Consider the following 19967-nt stretch of genomic DNA (forward strand, 5'->3'; position numbering starts at 1 on the left):
CTTACAGATATGATCAACACATTACTGTGGCAGTCCATCACCCCCGAGGGTTTCAAGACAACCACCATCATCCCGGTACCAAAAAAGGTGACAATAACAGGCCTCAATGACTGCTGCAACATGGCACTGATCACCATTAATGAATGCATCATCTCACCTCCCAGAGACACTGGACCCATTTAAATTCATCTACAAATGGAAATGTCCCATTGACCCATTTCAATTTGTCTACAGATGGAGCCATTCTACTGATGATGCTACAGTCTTGTCCCTCTGCTCTGTCTTGACCCACCTGGAGAACATTGCCCCATACACCAGGCATTTTACATCGATCAACTTGGCATTTAATACGATCACTCCCCAGAGGCTGATGGAGAAGCTGTCTTTGAAGGGTCTCAACACCCATATCTGAAACTGGATTCTGGACTTCCTAACAGAAAGACCACAATCTATCTGGATCAGCAGCAGAACATTGAACACCATCATGCCGAGCACTGAAGCACCACAGGGCTGTATTCTCAGCTTGTTCCTGTTCATGCTATCGACCCATGTCTGCAATGCCAAATCCAGCTCCGCAACAGAGTCCTCAAGTTTGCAGATGACACAGCAGTATTTGGCCTCATCAGCAACCACGATGAGTTGCGCAACTGAGAAGAGGTGGAAAATCTTGTGAAATGGTGCTAGAAATAACAGCCTAAGTCTCAACATGGATAAGGCAAAGGAGATCATTGTGGACTTCAGGAGGACCAGGGAGCCACCCTCAACTATACAGTAATAGCTTGGTCGTGGAGAGACTGGAGTGCACAAAATTTCTCGGTGTCCACATAAGAAATGACCTATCCTAGTCATTCACATCTCACTTGCCAGGAAGGCACAACAGTTACTAGACTTTCTGAAAAGACTGAGATGGACAAGGCTACTAGCCACTATTCTGTCAACTTTCCACAGAAGCTCTTTCGAGATCATCCTGGCCGGCTGCATCACAGAGTGGTATAGTTGTTGTGGAGCATTGAATTGGAGGTCAATCCAGAGGACGATCAGGGTACCAGAGAGGATCCCTCCCCATCCCCACCACCTCCCCCTCCCCATTGACATGATCTACTGGGATCATTGATTTGAAGAGGGCTCGCTAAATTGTTGAGGACCACTACCATCCCGCACACAACATCTTTCAGCTACTCCTGATGTGAAAAAGATACAGGAGTATCAGAACTAGAACCACCAGGCTGAGAAATAGTTTCTTCCCACAGGCAATGAGACTGCTGAACGACTGATGAACTGCACATACAAACCGACTTAATCCAGTAGTTGTTATACAATATTTATTTATTTGTATATACATAGTACATATGTATTGTTTGTATGTTATGTCTGGATGTGTGTTTGTGTGTTTGCATATCGTGGACCAGAGAGGGCTATATCAGGTTATACTTATGCAATCAGATTATAATAAACCTGAATTTGATCACTTTATTGAAATGAGGGGTATTAATTTGTTAAAGTAAATGTACTTATCCACTTTTTCTCACCTTTTCCTTCCCTGATCTCAAAGTGTTAGTGCTTTCCTCCATTCCATTTCATTTGAAGGTATTGACTGTGGGCTATTGCATTACAGGAATGCCATGGCTAAATAACTAACTCACACTCACTCTCACAGATGTGTACAAACCTTTTCTAGACAAATTACAGAATTTATTTCAAGAGAATGAATGTTGCTGCTTTCTGATGCTCAGTTATCAATTTTTTAGGGACATAAATGACTGCAATGCTATAATCTGGGGCACCTAAAATGATTTATACAGCTGTAATCCAAATACTAACCCATAATGTTATTCAGAGCCACACATCTTAATAATTTTAAACATATCAATTTTTGTTTTCAACTTTTCAACAGTCATAGGATTCCTGCAACACAGATGGAGACTGTTTGTCCCATCGAGTCAATGCTGTCTTTCTATTTTCCTTGTAGTCTTGATGTTATTCCTGATCAAATCTATATCTATTTCCCATTTGAAACCCCATATTGATGCTCTTTCCTATCTCTATAATCAGTCAGTTCCATTTCCTAAATATACTACTCTAAAAGTCTGACTTCCACATCTCTTAAGCACATTTTGACAGAGTCTGTGCCTCTTGTTGGGATTAGCATTCCTCCAATCACCTCAACTTAACCAGTCTGGAACTTGTACATCTCTGTCAAATGTCCTATCAGCCTTCCTTGCCTCCTGAACAGGATAACGTCTGGGATTTTCTTCAATGTATCCATGTTGGTCTTGTGATTATGGGTCTATCTGATTTCAGGTTATTCAGAATTGGCTGTACAAGACTCCTGACACTCAGTTAGAGAATAATATTCAACATTAATGTTTTATGCATTAAGAGTACAGAGAGCAGGTGAGCAAAAAAAAGAGCAAAATAGAAAACTTCCTTGGCATGTAGGGGACTGACAAGAGGTTACAAAATTACTGAGCTTCATAAATATGGTAGAGAGTAGAAAAAAAATCCCCCCACAGCATAGGTATCTAATCCTAAGGACAAAGGTTAGGATAAGAGACATTCTTCCAAGGAAAATCTTTATCACCCAAAGAGTGACTGGAATCTTGAATGCACACCTGAGAAGGATGGATACAGGTACTCTCACAATATTCAAGATGTTTCCAGATGAACACGAGGATCACCAAGGTAAAGAAGACTATGAATAGGATTGGTATAGATGAGTACTTGATGGTAGCCATAGGCATGGAGGGCTGAAGAACCCGTTTCTGTGCAGTTTAACTCTGACTCCAATATGGACTGTGAAAATTGACCAGCGGAATAAATTGACAGATCCACATGGCCAACTTATTATTTCTAAAGTTTGAAAAGTAAACAGACTATCTTTTCAAAAACAAACTGTCCTGACTCAAGAAAGCTGACAGAAGATCAAAAGAATGCTTCTTGGATAGAGCCATGCCATGCATTGTGCCCACTTAAAATTCAGACACCAAAGGCAGAGCACACAATTTATCCACTTTCTTTAAGGAAGATAACAACGTGTGAACAAGAGGGGATAATTTTGGGATGATATTTGGATATTAATATTTGAGAACAACAGCCTCTTTGTCCATTATACATAGTGGTATTTTTGGACAAAAAGCAATGCTAACAACAAACCAAAAGCAAAGTACCGTGGAAGATAGAAACAGGAAATGAAAGATGTGTTGAAAGGAATAGACGAGGCAGCATCTGTGTGAAGACAAAAAAGTTTTACAACCTTGACCTTCTCTTTGCATGCAATAAAAATCAGTGACGTGGAGGATCCACAATTCTCTACACCTTAGCAACAGCACTAACAGCGTTAGTGTTCCGGTTTGAGTAGGTTCCGATGCCTTTTCAGATCAATGAGGCAAATCATGGCATTTTCTTCTTCCTTCTGGGTCATTATTAAACTATATCAAAACAATGATGAGAGCAAAACACTTGATTCAAAATCTTTTGACCACCTAAGAGGCAGCAAGAAAGAAACTAAGGAAGAGTGATAACTAGAACTCCTACATTGGCCCCTTTTCAAGAACACATTGAGAAATAAGACCGGGAGTAGATCGCTAGGCTTCTCAAGCCTGATCATTGTTGCTCTATGCTTGTCTTATTTATATGATCTGGCCTCCACCACCATCAAGGATAGAAAATTGCATTACCTTCTGAGAGAAGAAATTTCTACACCCCTCAATTTTAAATGACAGTCTCTTTATTTTGCAGTTCTGTCCCTTGTTCATAACTCCCCCCTAGTTTTGATACAGTGGATGTTGATGTTCCAGTTCTGAAACAGGGAAGTATTAAAGAGGAAATGAAAAAATTCACATCCATTCAAAAGATATATCATCACAGCCTATTTTTAGGACACTTGATTGCATATTAAGTTCTTTCTTTGGCTTGGCTTCGCGGACGAAGATTTATGGAGAGGGTAAAAAGTCCACGTCAGCTGCAGGCTCGTTTGTGGCTGACAAGTCCGATGCGGGACAGGCAGACACGATTGCAGCGGTTGCAGGGGAAAATTGGTTGGTTGGGGTTGGGTGTTGGGTTTTTCCTCCTTTGCCTTTTGTCAGTGAGGTGGGCTCTGCGGTCTTTTTCAAAGGAGGTTGCTGCCCGCCAAACTGTGAGGCGCCAAGATGCACGGTTTGAGGCGTTATCAGCCCACTGGCGGTGGTCAATGTGGCAGGCACCAAGAGATTTCTTTAGGCAGTCCTTGTACCTTTTCTTTGGTGCACCTCTGTCACGGTGGCCAGTGGAGAGCTCGCCATATAACACATTAAGTAGTATACTGGTATCAGTGTAAACCCAATCCTAAAATCTTAGTAGATGCCAAATGGATAGAAATCTTATTTAAAGTTCCATAAAGTGTTAATAAACTCAGCTATTAAGATTTATATTAACATTTCCAAAAAAAAACTATTTTGTTTCAGAGTACAGATGATGCAAAATGGCATTGATTTCAATGGACTGTACACCGCACTATGCAAAGACAAATTTTGGAGCAGATACCGATCCCATGAAATTCTACTCCACAACATATTCAACATCTTATGGTAAGACATGGCAGAGTGGTCCTGATGCTTCATTGGAAGTGATGTGTGGACAATGACACAAGCCTGGTTCTAAGGATCTGCTGTTTAAAATCATAAAATACAACATGTGATGGCAGATGTTCTGAGATCACTGGATTTGAAAATCCTTGGGTAACTAGTATGAGCCTTTCATCTTGGACCTTGTTCAAACCTAGCCTAGCAATGCTGACATTACATTATTTTTTGCCAGGTTTTTGAGGTTCCTTTGTGAAATAGCTTTGAACCATGTCAAGCCAAGTTTATTCGCATCTCTCACACCTAACCATAATGTAACATACAAATTGACACAAAATTGCTCTTCTAATTCAGTGAGGTCTTAATTAGTTGAATTACAAGGGAACCACCCTTCAGAGGTTTGGTAAAATGATATTATTGATCCAGATTAATGGAAAATTCTATTGTGTTTGGAAATGCATGCTGAAATTATAACGTGCAGCTAACCTGCACACTCTGACATACGTTTTGTGCTTCTACTGCATTAACACGGTGATAACAGCCATCAAATACTAAGCATGCTATTTATCGCATTAGTACTTATCCATGAGTGGCTAGCACCTATTGAAGCCAGCTGGCATTGAGTGAAGCCACAACTTCAACATTTAAATGGAAGATGATCTTAATTTCTGTTTCCAAAGCTTCCAGGAGCTTGCTGAAAACTGTGGTGGAACACGGCAGAAAGTAGATTCCCTATTCTCTGACATCAATGTAAGGAGGTCAACAGCATGATTGAAGAACCAAAGATATGGACATGGTCTTGGGGAAAGTTGAATGATCTCACTCACTAGTGGACAAGTCTACATATCTCATTATTCAATTGTCTAATGCACAGGTTAATGGCATGTACCCTCATCACTCACTTACTGAGAATCACCATTCTAATTTGACACTTATCTGCTCTATCACACCATAACACACTTACCAGTACTCCAAGGTACAACATATCTCACAGCTTCAGAATAGAACAAGCTATTTGATTATGGCAGGCACATTAGTACAATAAAATGAATGCACACATCCAGCCTGCTGAAGTGACCACCTTGACTGCTTGTCAGACTTGTGGAGTTGCTCTACAATGGTTGGGACTGTCACCTTTCAATCGACTAGTCAGTTCTTAATGGTGCAGGTGGAAGTGAGGAATCTCCCACTCTGTGTCAGTGAATAACAGCTGCTGGTATCCAACCAGCACACACCAAGACCCCTTTGAGAACTGGTTTTCAGACCACTGAGCAATGAGATACCTCTGGCTGGGTAAGACCCTAAGAAACAATACAGGAGTGAGTGGGGAGAGCTAGGATGAATGGAAAAAGTTAGTTGGACTACTTATCAGATGAAGTTCATGCCTGCAGTGTATTGTCATTACTTCCAAGTTACCAGTGCCTTACAGATGAAGGAAGGGTTTAATTACAACTCTGGAAATGAAACCAAACTTCCTTCATGGATGGTGTCACTGGCTGGTAGGGATGTGGTGTATTGTGTGGCCTGGTTTCCATGCTGTAGGATTCTGTGACACTATGACACCTGGATTTGGAATGAAATATTCTCTCAAGCCACACTCAGTGTCAATCTGGACTACAAATTCAGATAGTCACATTTAGGCATTGTTGTTAAGAAAACTGATTGTGACTATGGCGTACAATCTCCAGAGAGTGTTCTTGGAAAACTTTGGGAGGGTACTTGCCATATGTCGTACCTTGCCTCTGTTCAATGCAGCTGACACTAAATGATGAACAATCAAAAAAAAGTGCTCTATCCAGAATTCAACATGTAGGTGTGCAAGTGGCAAGATTATTAATATAGTCCAGTCTGTGACATTGTGAAGAACCTTAGCACATTTAACTCCATTACTATTATCTAATGCCTTATAGTGGAACAAAAAAACCTGCAGGAATATTCAGACCAATGTCCCCACAATACACACAGCAGTGATTAATGGTTTGATTAAACTTGTGTTTCTTCAAATGACATTCTGCAGCTTTGTAATCAGTGCATCTGATCCCATTTGAAGAAATCTTTCTGAGTGTGGTGTGATATGGATGACTGAGCTAAATTATTTTGCAATTTATAGTTTTACAGGTTTATTTTGCTTCCAGTCCATGGAAAAAAAAACACGTCAACTGAACTCTTGCAAAGCTTATACAGTTGTTCAAAATCAACAGCTTAAATGAACTCTGGAGAGCCTTTGTTAAAAGCAGCCACATCAGTCATCATTTTACAGCATATGGCAATATTGTTGTGATTGCCCAGTAATCCATTAACATATTTTTCATTACCCAGTGTTGTCCCACTTTATCAGAATCTGACATCCAGTTTTGTCTGAGTACTTTCTTGCTGATAGTAAATTTGTAGGCTTTTTGTGAACACGGTAAAATGGTGAGGATTGGCAGCTATAAAACACCATTCCACTACAGGGAAGAGAACTGGATAGAACGTTATTATTTTTGCTCCTCATATTGCCACAATTGTATTATTTACTGTGAATATTAATTTATATCCCTTTATATTTATGATCTCTTTTTAAGTGTTATCGCATATTGTGGTCACTTAATTTATACAATGGTTATCGGTGAATCTTTAAGTACTTGCAGCAATAAAAAAAATGATACGTTTGTGCATGGTAGTTATTTATGTATTTGAAAATAAACTCTCATACTCAGGGCCACACATGGTAATTTATTCCACCATGATGGTAAATTGTAGGTAAAGTACTAAAATGAATTTTCACATATGTGGAAATACACTGACAAACTATACTTTGTGTTCTATTCCGGCAAGTCAACATATACATAGGTAGTGCAAGAATAAAACAAAAATATAGGAGATAGTGTCAAAGAGAAAAGGCACAATTGAAAGGATGATCTTATACCAAAGGCAAATCCATTCACGAGTTTGATAACAGCAAGAAAGAAACTGCCTAAATCTGGAGGTGTATGCGCTTTCAAACTCCTATTATCTTCTGAGAGTGTGACTGGATATACCTAATGTGCTGACCACTTTCCCGAAGTACTGGGAGGTGAGGATGGTTTGCCTGATGGCCTAAACTGCCTTCACAACTCTGCAGTTTCTTGTGATCTTGGGAAGAACAGTTCCTGTACCAAGCTGTGATGTGTCCAGACAGGATATTTCCTGTGGTGCATATGTAAAAATTGGTAAAGACACCATTTTTGGATTCAATTGTGTGTACTTATGGAAGTAAAACAAAAATGTACAGATACCGTGTTTGAAGTAAAAACCCAATGCTGGAGAAACTCAGCAGGTCAAACAGTGTCCTTTATATAGCACAGATAAAGATACAGAACCGATATTTCGGGCTTGAATCCTTTTTTTTTCTTTTTTTAATATATTTTTTTATTTTTCACACTATGAACCATATGAACCAAAATACACACAAACATTTCCCTCTTGAATATACACAGTGTCATTTTCTCCCCTTTTTCCCCTCCACTCCCTCCTTTGCACCCCCCTCCCAACCCATTAAACGTTCAACATATGCAATACAATAAACCCATTAAGCAATCTCATCACACAATGAAAATAAACAAGAAAATTGTGTCATCTACTTTTACATAACACTGGGTCAGTTCATTTCGTCTTCTTATTCTATCATTTTAGGGGGTGGAAGTCCGCGGTAGGCCCTCTCTGTTGTGTTCCATGTACGGTTCCCAAATTTGTTTGAATGATGTGACTTTATTTTTTCCAATGGAATACATTTATTCATTTCAATGTACCATTGCTGTACTCTCAGGCTCTCTTCTGATTTCCAGGTTGACATTATACATTTTTTGGCTCCAGCTAAGGCTATCATAATAAATCTTTTTTGTGCTTCATCCAGTATGAGGCCTAATTCTTTACTTTTTATATTACTTAGAAGAAAGATCTCTGGATTTTTTGGTATGTTGCTTTTTGTGATTTTATTTAATACCTGATTTAGATCTTCCCAAAAACTTTTCCACTTTCTCACATGCCCAAATTGCATGTACTGTTGTTCCCATTTCCTTCTTACAGCAAAACCATTTATCTGATACTGTTGGGTCCCATTTATTTAACTTTTGGGGCGTGATATATAGCCTGTGTAACCAATTATATTGTATCATGCGTAACCTCGTGTTTATTGTATTTTTCATAGTTCCGGAGCATAGCTTTTCCCATATTTCATTTTTTATCTTTATGTTTAGATCTTGTTCCCACTTTTGTTTGGGTTTTCAGCTTATTTCATCATTCTCTTTCTCTTGCAGTTTGATGAACATGTTCGTTATAAATCTTTTAATTATCATTGTGTCTGTAATCACATATTCAAAGCTGCTTCCTTCTGGTAACCTCAGCCTGCTTCCCAATTTGTCCTTCAAGTAGGTTTTCAGTTGGTGGTGTGCAAACATTGTACTGTGAGTTTTTCCATATTTATACTTCATTTGTTGGGAAATAATTTATTATCTTTTGGCTTGAGCCCTTCTTGATGAAGAAGGGTTCAAGACGCACTCAAGCCCAAAACATGATTTCTGTATCTTCATCTTTGCTATATTTCTTCAGCATTGGGTTTTTACTATATGTGTACTTAGTGTTTTCTAAAATATAATTCTCTTGGTATTTTCTTGTGTTGTGCTTACATAGATTGCCTATAGAAAATGCATCTCCTCACGTAGCCTCCAGATCATCTGATGATTAAAAAAAAGCCTTTGTTGTGCATGTCAGTGGTGCAGGCAGATTACTTTTAAAATTATATACTTTGAGTGCCCAGTTTCCTAACAGAAATTAATGAGATTGTTATTAATATCACATATAATTTAACTTATAATGACATAGCTGAAGGCTCATCATATTACTTTCTATGATTGAAATGCATCTCAGTCAGATTTTTCTGTAGCTCTTGTTCTCTCCAGTTTTTGGAAAGGTTATAGAAGCATACTTTATTCTCTCCCAATTCTCCACTCATCCCCAGCAGCAGTATGACCGAGGACCCTTTGAACTATGACTGCTCTTGTTAATGCACTCTGAGTCCGATGTCCAGAACTGCTGGAAGACCATCAACTCGGTGAAAAGTGCTCTTTGGTTTGCCTGAAACCTGTTGGTCTTTCAACATACCGAGATTTTGTTTTGGGAATGCTGCTAACTGGCATGTTCCAGGTTGCAGGAATACGTGCTGAGGGATGCACTGAGGCTTGGTGCAGCCAATGTGAAGAAGTAGCACAGTCTTCTCATTACTGGGCACTGAGGAGCTGACATGAGGGAATCCCCTCAACCAAGAGAGGGAAGAGAAGCAACAAGGTGTCACAATAATGGTAATGGAGAATTAGGAGAACAATGTAAAATGTACAATGATAAGAATATGATAGACAGTATGAATGTAAAAAGTCTTGAATTTTTTTTGTATTGTAGGTAATTTATTGTGAATAAAGTATATTTAAAAAAAACACTAAACTCCATATCTGCAAATCTACTGATTCTCTACAGTAGCAGGCATGGAAAAGTTTAGGATCATGATGGTTTTAGTTGGGGGGTGGGGGGGGGGGGCGGTATTAAGTGAAGCAGAGAAGAGAGAAGAATCAAAGACCAATAAGAATAACAATGTATTTGTTTTCTAGGTCACGAGGGCTTTTTACCCAGAACAGGTGTGCATTCTGGGGCAGGATATGTGGCCAATAGAAGACCTGCACTATACTATACACCCTCTTTGGACAGGCTTGATAATCCAATTCTTGGGTAAGAAGCGCATTGGATTGGAAAATATGTCAAAACGTTAACATTTTCTGACTGTTTGATAATCTGAGAGAGAATGAATCATGGAGTAAAAATAGATAATGGTGGAAACGACGTGATTTTTTTCATTTTTCACTCCCTTACTTGATGAATTAGATGCAACTATTGCTTCCAGTGAAATATTCAGAAAAAAGGTGGTGTTGTTTGGGGTATGATTCTCGACTTTATTTTCCATATCTTGCACTGGAGCTCATGTAACTTTAAAGGAAAATGTGACTAAATTTACAGAAGGCAGTTTTTAAATTATCCATTCACAAGAATAAAAAGGAATACATCTGCAAGTATAAGCATATAACCAGAAAAAAGCTGGAAACACTCAGCAGGTCAATAAAAAGAGAAAAGTGAAATGCGAAAGTCTGCAGAGGCTGTGTTTGTAGTAAAAACACACAGAAACGCTGAAGGACCTCAGCCGGTCCCGCAGCGTTTGCAGGAGGTAAAGATATATTGCTGTCGTTTCAGGCCTGAGACCTTCTTCAAAGAAAGTAAGGGCTCAGGACCGAAACGACAGTAATATATCTTTGCTTCATGTGGATGTTATGAGACCGGCTGAGTTCCTCCAGCGTTTCTGTGTGTTTTTACAATAAAAAGAGTTCATGTTTACAGGTCAGAAGTCATTTCACAAATAGCAGAGGGCTTATGGACAGAAAACAGAGTTAAATGGAGTGAATTAAATGTTTCTTAACTTGGCAAAATGTGGTTACTTTATACCTCAGTCATCTAGGGTAAGATAATTTTTATTTTCCTTTGATAAATATTATTTCAAAATCTGTTGGAGAAATTAAATTGAAATATATTAATGATGTATAATTTAGGAAGTGTAACCAATGGTATGGAAGAATGCAGGGCGAATGCAGACTTGTCTTCAGATAGTAGATTGTACAGCTGCAAAATATTCTATTAATATGGAAATGCCTGGGTTTCCATCTGGCAATGCCTAAATAGTGTGTCTGTAGATAAAAGAGGGTGCACTGAGTCCCTATCAGACTGAGAATGGGTCAGAAACTGGGCTAATGTTTCAGGTTGATGACTTCCCAAATCCGTGATCTCTACCATTAAAAATGATGAGCAGCAGGTGGCGGCGAACACAGCCACTTGCAAGTTTCCATCCAAGGCACTGACTTTGAAATCCATTGATGGTCCTTCATCATCGCTTTGTCTAAGCTCATGAGCAGACCTGTGGGAGCACCTTCACCTGAAGGACTGCAAGAAGGGGGCAAAAATTCACCTTCTTGAGGCCTATTAGAGATGGCCAATGACTGCTGGTTTTGCGAGTGACACATCCCAAGAAATAAGTAAATGCATTCTATCACAAGATTATCAGCCTGAAACATTAATCCTATTTTTCAAAAAGAACTAATTAATGTTTCAGAAGCTCCTCTTTTTTTTTGTAGGGAACAGTGCTGAAGGCCCAGAGAATATTGCATGTGATAAAATATTGAATCTGTTTGGTTAAGCATTGATGTCCCTGAGGGCTTCTTGGACATCAATGCTTAACCAAGCAGATTCAATATCCAAGGAAAGAACTTTCTGAGCAGGCATTGCATCAGGCCTGAACAGATATTCTGAAATGTGGAATACAGTTCAGGTCAGGATAGTCAGACACATTTTTGGGTGTACTATTCCTGACTTGTCTAAGTACTGTATATGTAGGGTAGAGAAAAGTATGAGGGGGAGCAGAGAAGGAGAATCGGCACAAGATTTAAAAAAACACTTTGGAGTTTTTCTTCAAGGTCACTATTAAATATAAATTGAATGCATTTGGTGTCATGGTGAGTGATTTAGAACATCCAGAATCCTCCTGTGGACACAGGCATGTGTTGCTGGGAAAATCCTATTCCATTCTTTTAATGTTATCCCAATATTGTTCAATATGCATGTTTTGGAGAGTAAGACTGACTGCAACAATCAAAGGCTGCAAATACCCACAAAACTAAATCTCACCATGCAGTGGAGACCGTATCTCACTTCACAGGAGGGAAACAGAATTAAAATAGTCAGGTGGGATGAATAGCAAGAAATACTTATCTTTTTGAACTTTTCCCCTCAGGCAGCTTTTACAAGACAACTATCTCTCGATAACAAAGAAGCACTTTGTGCCTTATGGACTCCCTGATGGCAAAGAAGACTTACCTCACAAATTACATTCTATTGGCAGTGGATTCACACGGACAAAGCCACTGAACTTCCCATTCTTCAAAGACGTAAGAAAATGTTCAAAGTTTGTAAAGCTGTTGGGTCTAGCAGTTAGTGGATTTTAAAAAGCCCTTAATTTCTGAGACAAAATGCAAGTCATATTACAGTTTAGCTTAAATATTACAAATCCAACATAAAGTTGATAGCAATCAGGAGTTTTTTTGCAGGGTGGGTGGGGGGGGTGGGGTGGAGAATGGAAACTGAAATAGAGAAAGTGGAAAAATATAAAAGTAAGTAAGGAAAAGGTAGTCTTCCAAAGTTGAGGCCAAGATGTTTTTGGCCTTGGAGGGAAACTGTAAACTTTAATTGAATATGCTATGCCTAACCTGGAGGTACTTGATATTTACAATGAGCTTGGACCAGTTCTAGTTCTTTCAGAGTCCAGCTGATCTGGGGAGAAAGTAAGTCACATCAGTGTGGTATTAAATATTCAGACATTCTATTTGCAGAGAATTGTTGGCCTCCAGAACACTTTCTACACATGCATGTTCAGTATGGATATGATGAATGCATTAAATGGAATGACAGAAAGGAACAAATATTAAAAACAACAGTTCTAAATTCTGTCTTTCATTGATGTTTACCATTGTGTCATATATTTTTTATGCTTGTGTGGAATGTGAAGCTATTAATTTCTGTCTTTTAATTCAGATGCAGTAATTTCTATTTGTCATGTAACTTTAGAATCCACCTTTAGACATTGTAAATCAAAGCATAGCTACAGGAACAATCCAACCTGTGTCTATTTCATGTGCCAGTAGGTGCAAAGCAATGCATAAAATTACTTTCACATATGAAGACCTCAGGATATGTACCCCAGCAGTGTCAAGCAGGGGATGAAACATGCATCTCTGATCTTTTGGAGTGTTGTTATTGATGAGCAATCAAGTGATTCCACGAGACAGTAGATCGGAGTCAAAAGGCTTTTCTTACCTTAGACGTTGGCTGGGCCTCAGAGAGCATCTGGCCTGGATCTGAGCAGGAAGTGATCTGGGGTCAAGGTCTTGGGTCGGGACCTTTATTAGGGAATCTCCTGGGAGGGGTCAGAGGGAAGGAAGGGGTGGTCCAGGCCAGTACATACAGTTATTACAGTGGTGTAAAACTTCATACCACCACAATTATATCAGGCCTTCAAAAGCCATTCGACTTGGCATGAGCTAGCAGTAAGTAACTACAGGTGAAGGTAAAGGTTCCATTATTGTCACATAATACTACATTTAGAATGTAACATATATAAAATTCTTTAACTTTTGTCTCTGTAAGATAGATAGAGAGTCATCACTTTGTCCAGCACCCCTCACAGAAACCTACAGCACCTGGTGTTCCAAGGAGGTCTCCCCTCCAAGTACTAACCAGTCCTGTGTTTAGCTTCAGAGATCAGATAATCTCATGCATATTGAGACTATTAGGCAACTAGAAAGCGGTGAATGAAATAACTGGACAATATTATCTTGGTAACTTCCATTTGGTCTATTATTTTCTGCTGCATGTGTTACCAGTTCTCTTGGATGCTATGCGCAGTAAATCAGCAACTTCTATTTCTTCTGTAGACAAGCTGCTTCTGCTCTTCTCTGGGAAGAGTTCCTTTGGTACAACTATCTTCATAACCATTTTAAGCTAAATTTTCTCCACTCAAAAATTAAATAGGACTTTTGGATTCTATATTACTTCATTTATCTTTTGCTCCTGTTTCCCATCTCAATATTTATCTTGTTCTCAATTGGGCTTTGCAGCCAGTTTCTTGCCCATTCAACCCTAATTAGTGCAAAGAAAGGAAGTACAATACACAAAAAAAGTGCTGGAGAAACATCAGGCCATGCAGATGGTTCAGATCTGGGGCTTTCTTCAGAAGTAAAAATATGTGCATCTTTTGTAAAGGTGGAATAATTTATACAAATGTATTTTGTGTCATGCTATTTGTTGTACTCAGCTGCAGGCTCCAATGTAAAATTTGAAGTTTTTTGGGGAGGTCACCTTGATGAAGTATAAAGACTTTAATCAATGGGTTTTCAATGGTTGAAAATATGTCACTGTAATACATGTGGATCCCACTTTGTAATCTTCTCTCACCTTTGCAATTTGAAAAGAAAATAGGTCCCATATTCTAATGCCATATTATTTAACCATAAGGAATGATAAAAATGGACAAAAGTGTCATCTTAAAAGATGAAAATATCACTACTCTTTTGACAGGGCAGTTGAAACTTAAAAACTGCAATCACAGTGGATAGAACCCTTTGCTTTTTTCCACTGAGGGAATTTTAACAAAGATCACAGATTATATTTCATATTGCTGGCCTTTGTATTTTTCCATCTGACAAGATCTGGTTTTGTGACTGCCAAGAACTTTGGATAAACATAGCACAAAGTAGTAAATAGGCTCCTGTCTCCCTGATGATCCAACTTGTTTTGTTTTGAGCCTGTTCCTTCATCCCAAGGCATTGTTTTTTCTCTTAAGAAACAACATCCAGAATTATTCAACTAATTTATTTTTATCTCTAATGTATGATGGGAAACTTATTTAAAATGTACCAATATATGCAACATTTCTTTGAATAGTTTGGAAAATGCTTACTTTCTATCTGTAATTTGTGGAGAAAAATAAATTGAATTGAAGTCACATGTACTAAGTTTCAGTGAAGACCTTTGTTTTTCATGCTATCCAGGACCACTTAAGGTATCCTTGAGTTCAAAAAGGAGATGAAAATAATTAAAAAAAAAAAATGCAGGATATAGCAGCTATATGGACTTTAGTAAGGCTTTTGATAAAATGCCTCATGGTAGGCTGATCCAGAAGGTCATTGTCGTGGCTATCCATCATAGTTGAGGATGATGCCTTCTTTTTGTTGATCCACAGAGCAAAGACACCTGTGCATGTATTTATTTAACATGTACTTGATGCTGCACTCCAAGAAGCACATGATACTTCACAAATCAACCAACTAATTCAATATCATGGAAACCATGATGATTGGTGCTGATGAATTTGTTGCAGCCTTTGTCCACCTTCACAACCATTGAGTTCAGAGTAACTTCGTCCGCCTGTTCCACTGTTGAGATCTTGATTGGATTGCTCTTTGTCAGGGACCTCACCCTTGACCTTACCACCATGGATGACCCTACCAGGAGCATAGCTCCAGATGACATAACTCTTGAGATCTCAGGACCACACAAGCTTTTCCATTACGACTAGGTGACAGACACATTGGAATACAGGGTGAATTGATAGCTTCGATCTGAAACTAGCTCTCTAGGGAAAACAGAGGATAATGGTGGAAGGGTGTTATTTCTGGCTGGAGGCCCTCAAGCAGTGGTGTTCAGCAGAGTTCGATATTGGGACTCCCATTGTTTGTGAAAAATATAAATAACTTTGATGAAAAAATAAATAAATGGCTGGATAACTAAATTTGCAGATTGATGGAATTGTGGACAGTGCAGAGGGTGATCAAAGAATACAGCAGCATAGATTAGTTATGGACATGGGCCACAGGACCAAGCCTCTGATGTGGGTCTCCAGCTCAACCTCAGCAGTCCACAGGACTGAGCCTCTGTTGTGAACTCTCACCCTCACCTTCCTCCCTTCGATCCTTCCTAGCCTCCACCTCCTGATTCATCCCACCCTCCTCCCCTCCCCCCCTGACATCTTCTACCCCATTGATCACCACTCCAAGCCCTGCCTGGTCTATAACATCTCCTCCAACCTTCCCCTCTTGGAGATGGAAAGCTATGTCCTCAGCAGAGACCTCACCTTTGTCTACACCTCAGTGAGTTCTGTGAACTCTGTGATGCCAAACTCTTCTGTTTGGCTCCATCTTCATGCCTTTTTCTTTAACTAGGATTATACACTCCCCATTACAGACCCCTTCTCCTATCTTAAATGTCCTTCCTTCTCCTGGACACCATGTTCTGGCCTTCTACCTGCTCTGGACCTTTATGTTTCCAAATGCCACCAAGATATCAATTGTCTAGACTTCACCATTCCCCTCATTCACTCTAATCTCACCCCTCAAAATGCCTTGCCCTCCACTCTCTGCACTCTAATCCTATCCTTCTCATCAAACCGGCAGACAAGGATGGCGCTGTTGTAGTCTGGTACACTATCCTCTATCTGGCTGTACCCAGACGACAATTCTTAGACACCTCCTCTTACTTACCCCTCCAACAGGACCCCACTAAAACTCATCAAACCACTTTATCATGCACGGTGTCTGGTCACCTCCCTTCCACGGCCTCCAACCTCATTATTTCCCAACCCTGCACTAGCTCATTCTACCTCCTACCCAAGATCCACAAACCCAATTTCTCCAGTAGAAATGCTCCTACCCCACCGAATTGATATCCAGTTACCTTGACTCCATTTTGTCCCCCCTGGTCCAGTCCCTCCCCACCTACATCTGCAATACTTCATATACTCTCCATCACTTCAACAATTTCCAGTTCCCTGAACTCGACCACCTCATTTTCACCATGGACATCCAATCACTAAACACCTCCATCCCCCATGCCAAAGGCCTCAAGGTCCTTTGTTTCTTTCTCAACAACTGACCCAATCAGTCTCTCCCACCAACACCTTCCTCAAGCTGGCGAAACCTGTTCTCACCCTCGATAACCTCTCCTTTGATTCATTCTACTTTCTCAAAATCAAAGGTAGCCATAGATACCCCAGCTATGCCTGCCTTTTTGTTGTCTCTGGAGAAATCCATGCTACATGCCGTCACAGGCAAGGCTCCTCAACTCTTCCACTGATTTACTGATGACTACTTTGGTGCTGCCTCAGGCACCCATGATGAGCTCATTGGCTTTATCCACTTTGCTGCCAACTTGTCCACTCTCTACTTGCTCTATCTCTCTGTCTCCCGATCTGTCTTTTTCCCCATCTCAGGAGAAAATCTCTTGACAGACATTTCCTAAACATCCACCAACTCTCACACCTACCTCGACTACACCTCTTCACAACCTATCCCTGTAAGGATTTCATTTGTTTCTCACAATTCCTCCATCTCTGTCACATCTGTTCCGAGATCTATACCAGATCACCTGAGATGTCCTCCTTCTTCCAAAAATGTGACTTTCCCTCTACTACCATCAACTCGGCCCTCACCCACATATCATCCATTATGCGCACATTTGCCCTGGCCTCCTCCGCTCCCATGTGCAATAAGGACAGGATTCCCCTTCTCCTCACTTACCATGGCCTCTGCCATTTCTGACATCTTCTACAACGCCAGACACGTCTTCACCTTCCCTCCTCTTTCTGCCATCTGCAGGGACTGCTCCCTTGTGACTCCCTCCTCCACTTCTCTCTTCCAACAAGTTCTACTTCTCCTCCATCACCATCATTCAAGACCCAAGCAATCCTTCCAAGTGAAGCAACAGCTCACTTTGTGAATCTGCAAGGGTTATCTGCTGCTCCCATTGTGGTCTCCCCTAATTAGGAGAGACCAAATTCAGACAAGGAGATCACTTTGTTGAGCACCTCGACTCTGTCCACCACAATAGCGTGGATCTCCCAGTGATCATCGATTTCAATATCTCACCCCATTCCCATGCCAACATGTCTGTCCATGGTCCCATGCTGTCATACTGAGTCCACGCATAAATTGGAGCACCTCATATTCTGTCTGAGCATCCTCCAAACAGATGGCATTAACATCGACTTCTCCAGTTTCTGTTAGACCATTCCCCATCCCTATTTCGCTTTTCTCCAGCGCTCTCTCTCTTTTCCCTCTGTCTCCTTTCTCCAGCTCTGTATTCACAGAGCCACCCCCTCCCCTGATCAATTCTCACATTTCCTCTCCTGTCTATGCTAATTATCATCTTTTATCTGTTGGTCTGTTCTCCTCCCCGTGTTCTTTCTTTCCTTCTATCCACCCTTTTAATTCAGGTGCCTGCCTGTTCTTTTTTTTACTCATACCTTGAAGAAGGCCTCCGGCGTGAAATGTTGGTTATATTTATTTGCTCAATGGATGCTGCGAGATCTGCTGACCTCCAGCATTTCAGTGTTTTTACTATATCACAGCCTCTGCAGACTTTTGTGTTGCACTCCACGGAGATTCTTATGTGCATTGTTAAACAGCCTATAGACAATGTCCTCCTTCATTAATCTTAATTATATCCTAAAAAAGTCAGTCAAATTAGTGAGGCAGAATTTCCCTCAATCAAATACATGGTGACTATCCTTGAACAGTCCTTGCCTTTCCAATTGATAGCCTCAGCTACTTCATCCCTTGCTTCTCCTGGTACCCTGGATAGATCTCATCCAGCCCTGGGGATTTATCAACCTTAATGCATTCCCTGACATCTAAAACCTCCTGGGTCATAATACTGACCTTTTCCAATCTATCAACATACCCCTTTGTGAAACCATTACCTTCCATGTCCTTGGTGAATACAGCTGAGAAGCATTTATTTAAGATCTCACTCACATCAGCTAGTTTTCCTGTTAGTCCCTTGAAGAACCCACTCATTTGGTTAAATCTGAATCATTAACTCTCTTTTTGGCTGCTTAATATACTGAATATTCCCACATCTTGGTGGAAGAAATTGTAAATAAAAAATATTGATTTTTTTTTAAAGCCTATCAAGGACAGATTTTAGAATTAAGAATCATATATTTCAGCATTTTACTGCTGTGTGTCAGAACATCACACATGCTAGTTTATTTTTCACCTCTATCGCACAGATGAAAGAAGTTCATATTGATACAAGGAATCATGGACCATCAATTATCACAGGAATTGAACCCAAACATGTACCATTGCTCCATCAAATTCAACCAAAAGACCCAGTGATACAAGAGAATGGAGGCCATGTAAGTGCAGAATACCTTTGCTGGTAGATTCACGGTGCAACAGATTTTGTTGATCTATTTCGTGTCTATTCTTTATATTTGCCTGAATAAGTTTTTGCTACCCCATTACAAAGAAAATATTTTAATTCATGTGTGCTGTAGTCTGTAGCCATGGAAAGTAGCCTGAAATTTTCAATGATATTCTCCATTTCTGAAATCTTTATCTTCATATTCGATAACACTGGAAAAAAAATGTGTTCTGATAATGGCAAAAGTATTAGGAATCTACGCAGTGAAACCCAAAACAATGTGAGGAAAATCACCAAAGAATGAACCCTAGTGTCTGACTTAAAAGAGGAGCGGAGATCAAAGCTAAGAACAATTTGGAAAGAAGGGACATTTAGACATATTCTGTATTGGACAACTAATCTATGTTTAATTGGTTCACTCTTGAATTTTATTATCATTATTTCAAAAGGCAGTTAGCATTGACTACTTTGAATTATTATCATTTGTATCCATGCGGTTTCAAGATCTGTAGGCACTGGATGAGTTGCCTTGCATTAATTGACATTATGTCAAATAGAAGATGCTTGTGGTCTGCATTTGGACCTAAGGAGACAGGGTGA

The 19967-nt window shown here is 39.8% G+C and overlaps 1 protein-coding gene across 8 annotated transcripts in view; it reads left to right on the plus strand.

Annotated features, from left to right (window-relative positions):
* The window catches only part of saxo4 (stabilizer of axonemal microtubules 4), a 331023-nt gene that overhangs the window by 219567 nt on the left and 91489 nt on the right, over positions 1–19967 (plus strand). For 7 of the 8 annotated variants that reach the window (XM_069898947.1, XM_069898922.1, XM_069898913.1 and 4 more), the window contains 4 exons: positions 4443–4565; positions 10181–10298; positions 12403–12556; positions 19231–19359. In XM_069898947.1, coding sequence (XP_069755048.1) covers positions 4460–4565; positions 10181–10298; positions 12403–12556; positions 19231–19359 — 507 coding nt within the window. In that variant the 5' untranslated portion in view covers positions 4443–4459. The remainder of the gene's footprint in view (positions 1–4442; positions 4566–10180; positions 10299–12402; positions 12557–19230; positions 19360–19967) is intronic. The other variant, XM_069898894.1, reaches the window with a different exon arrangement.

This window comes from Narcine bancroftii, chromosome 1 (assembly GCF_036971445.1).
Source record: "Narcine bancroftii isolate sNarBan1 chromosome 1, sNarBan1.hap1, whole genome shotgun sequence".
Lineage (NCBI taxonomy): Eukaryota > Metazoa > Chordata > Chondrichthyes > Torpediniformes > Narcinidae > Narcine > Narcine bancroftii.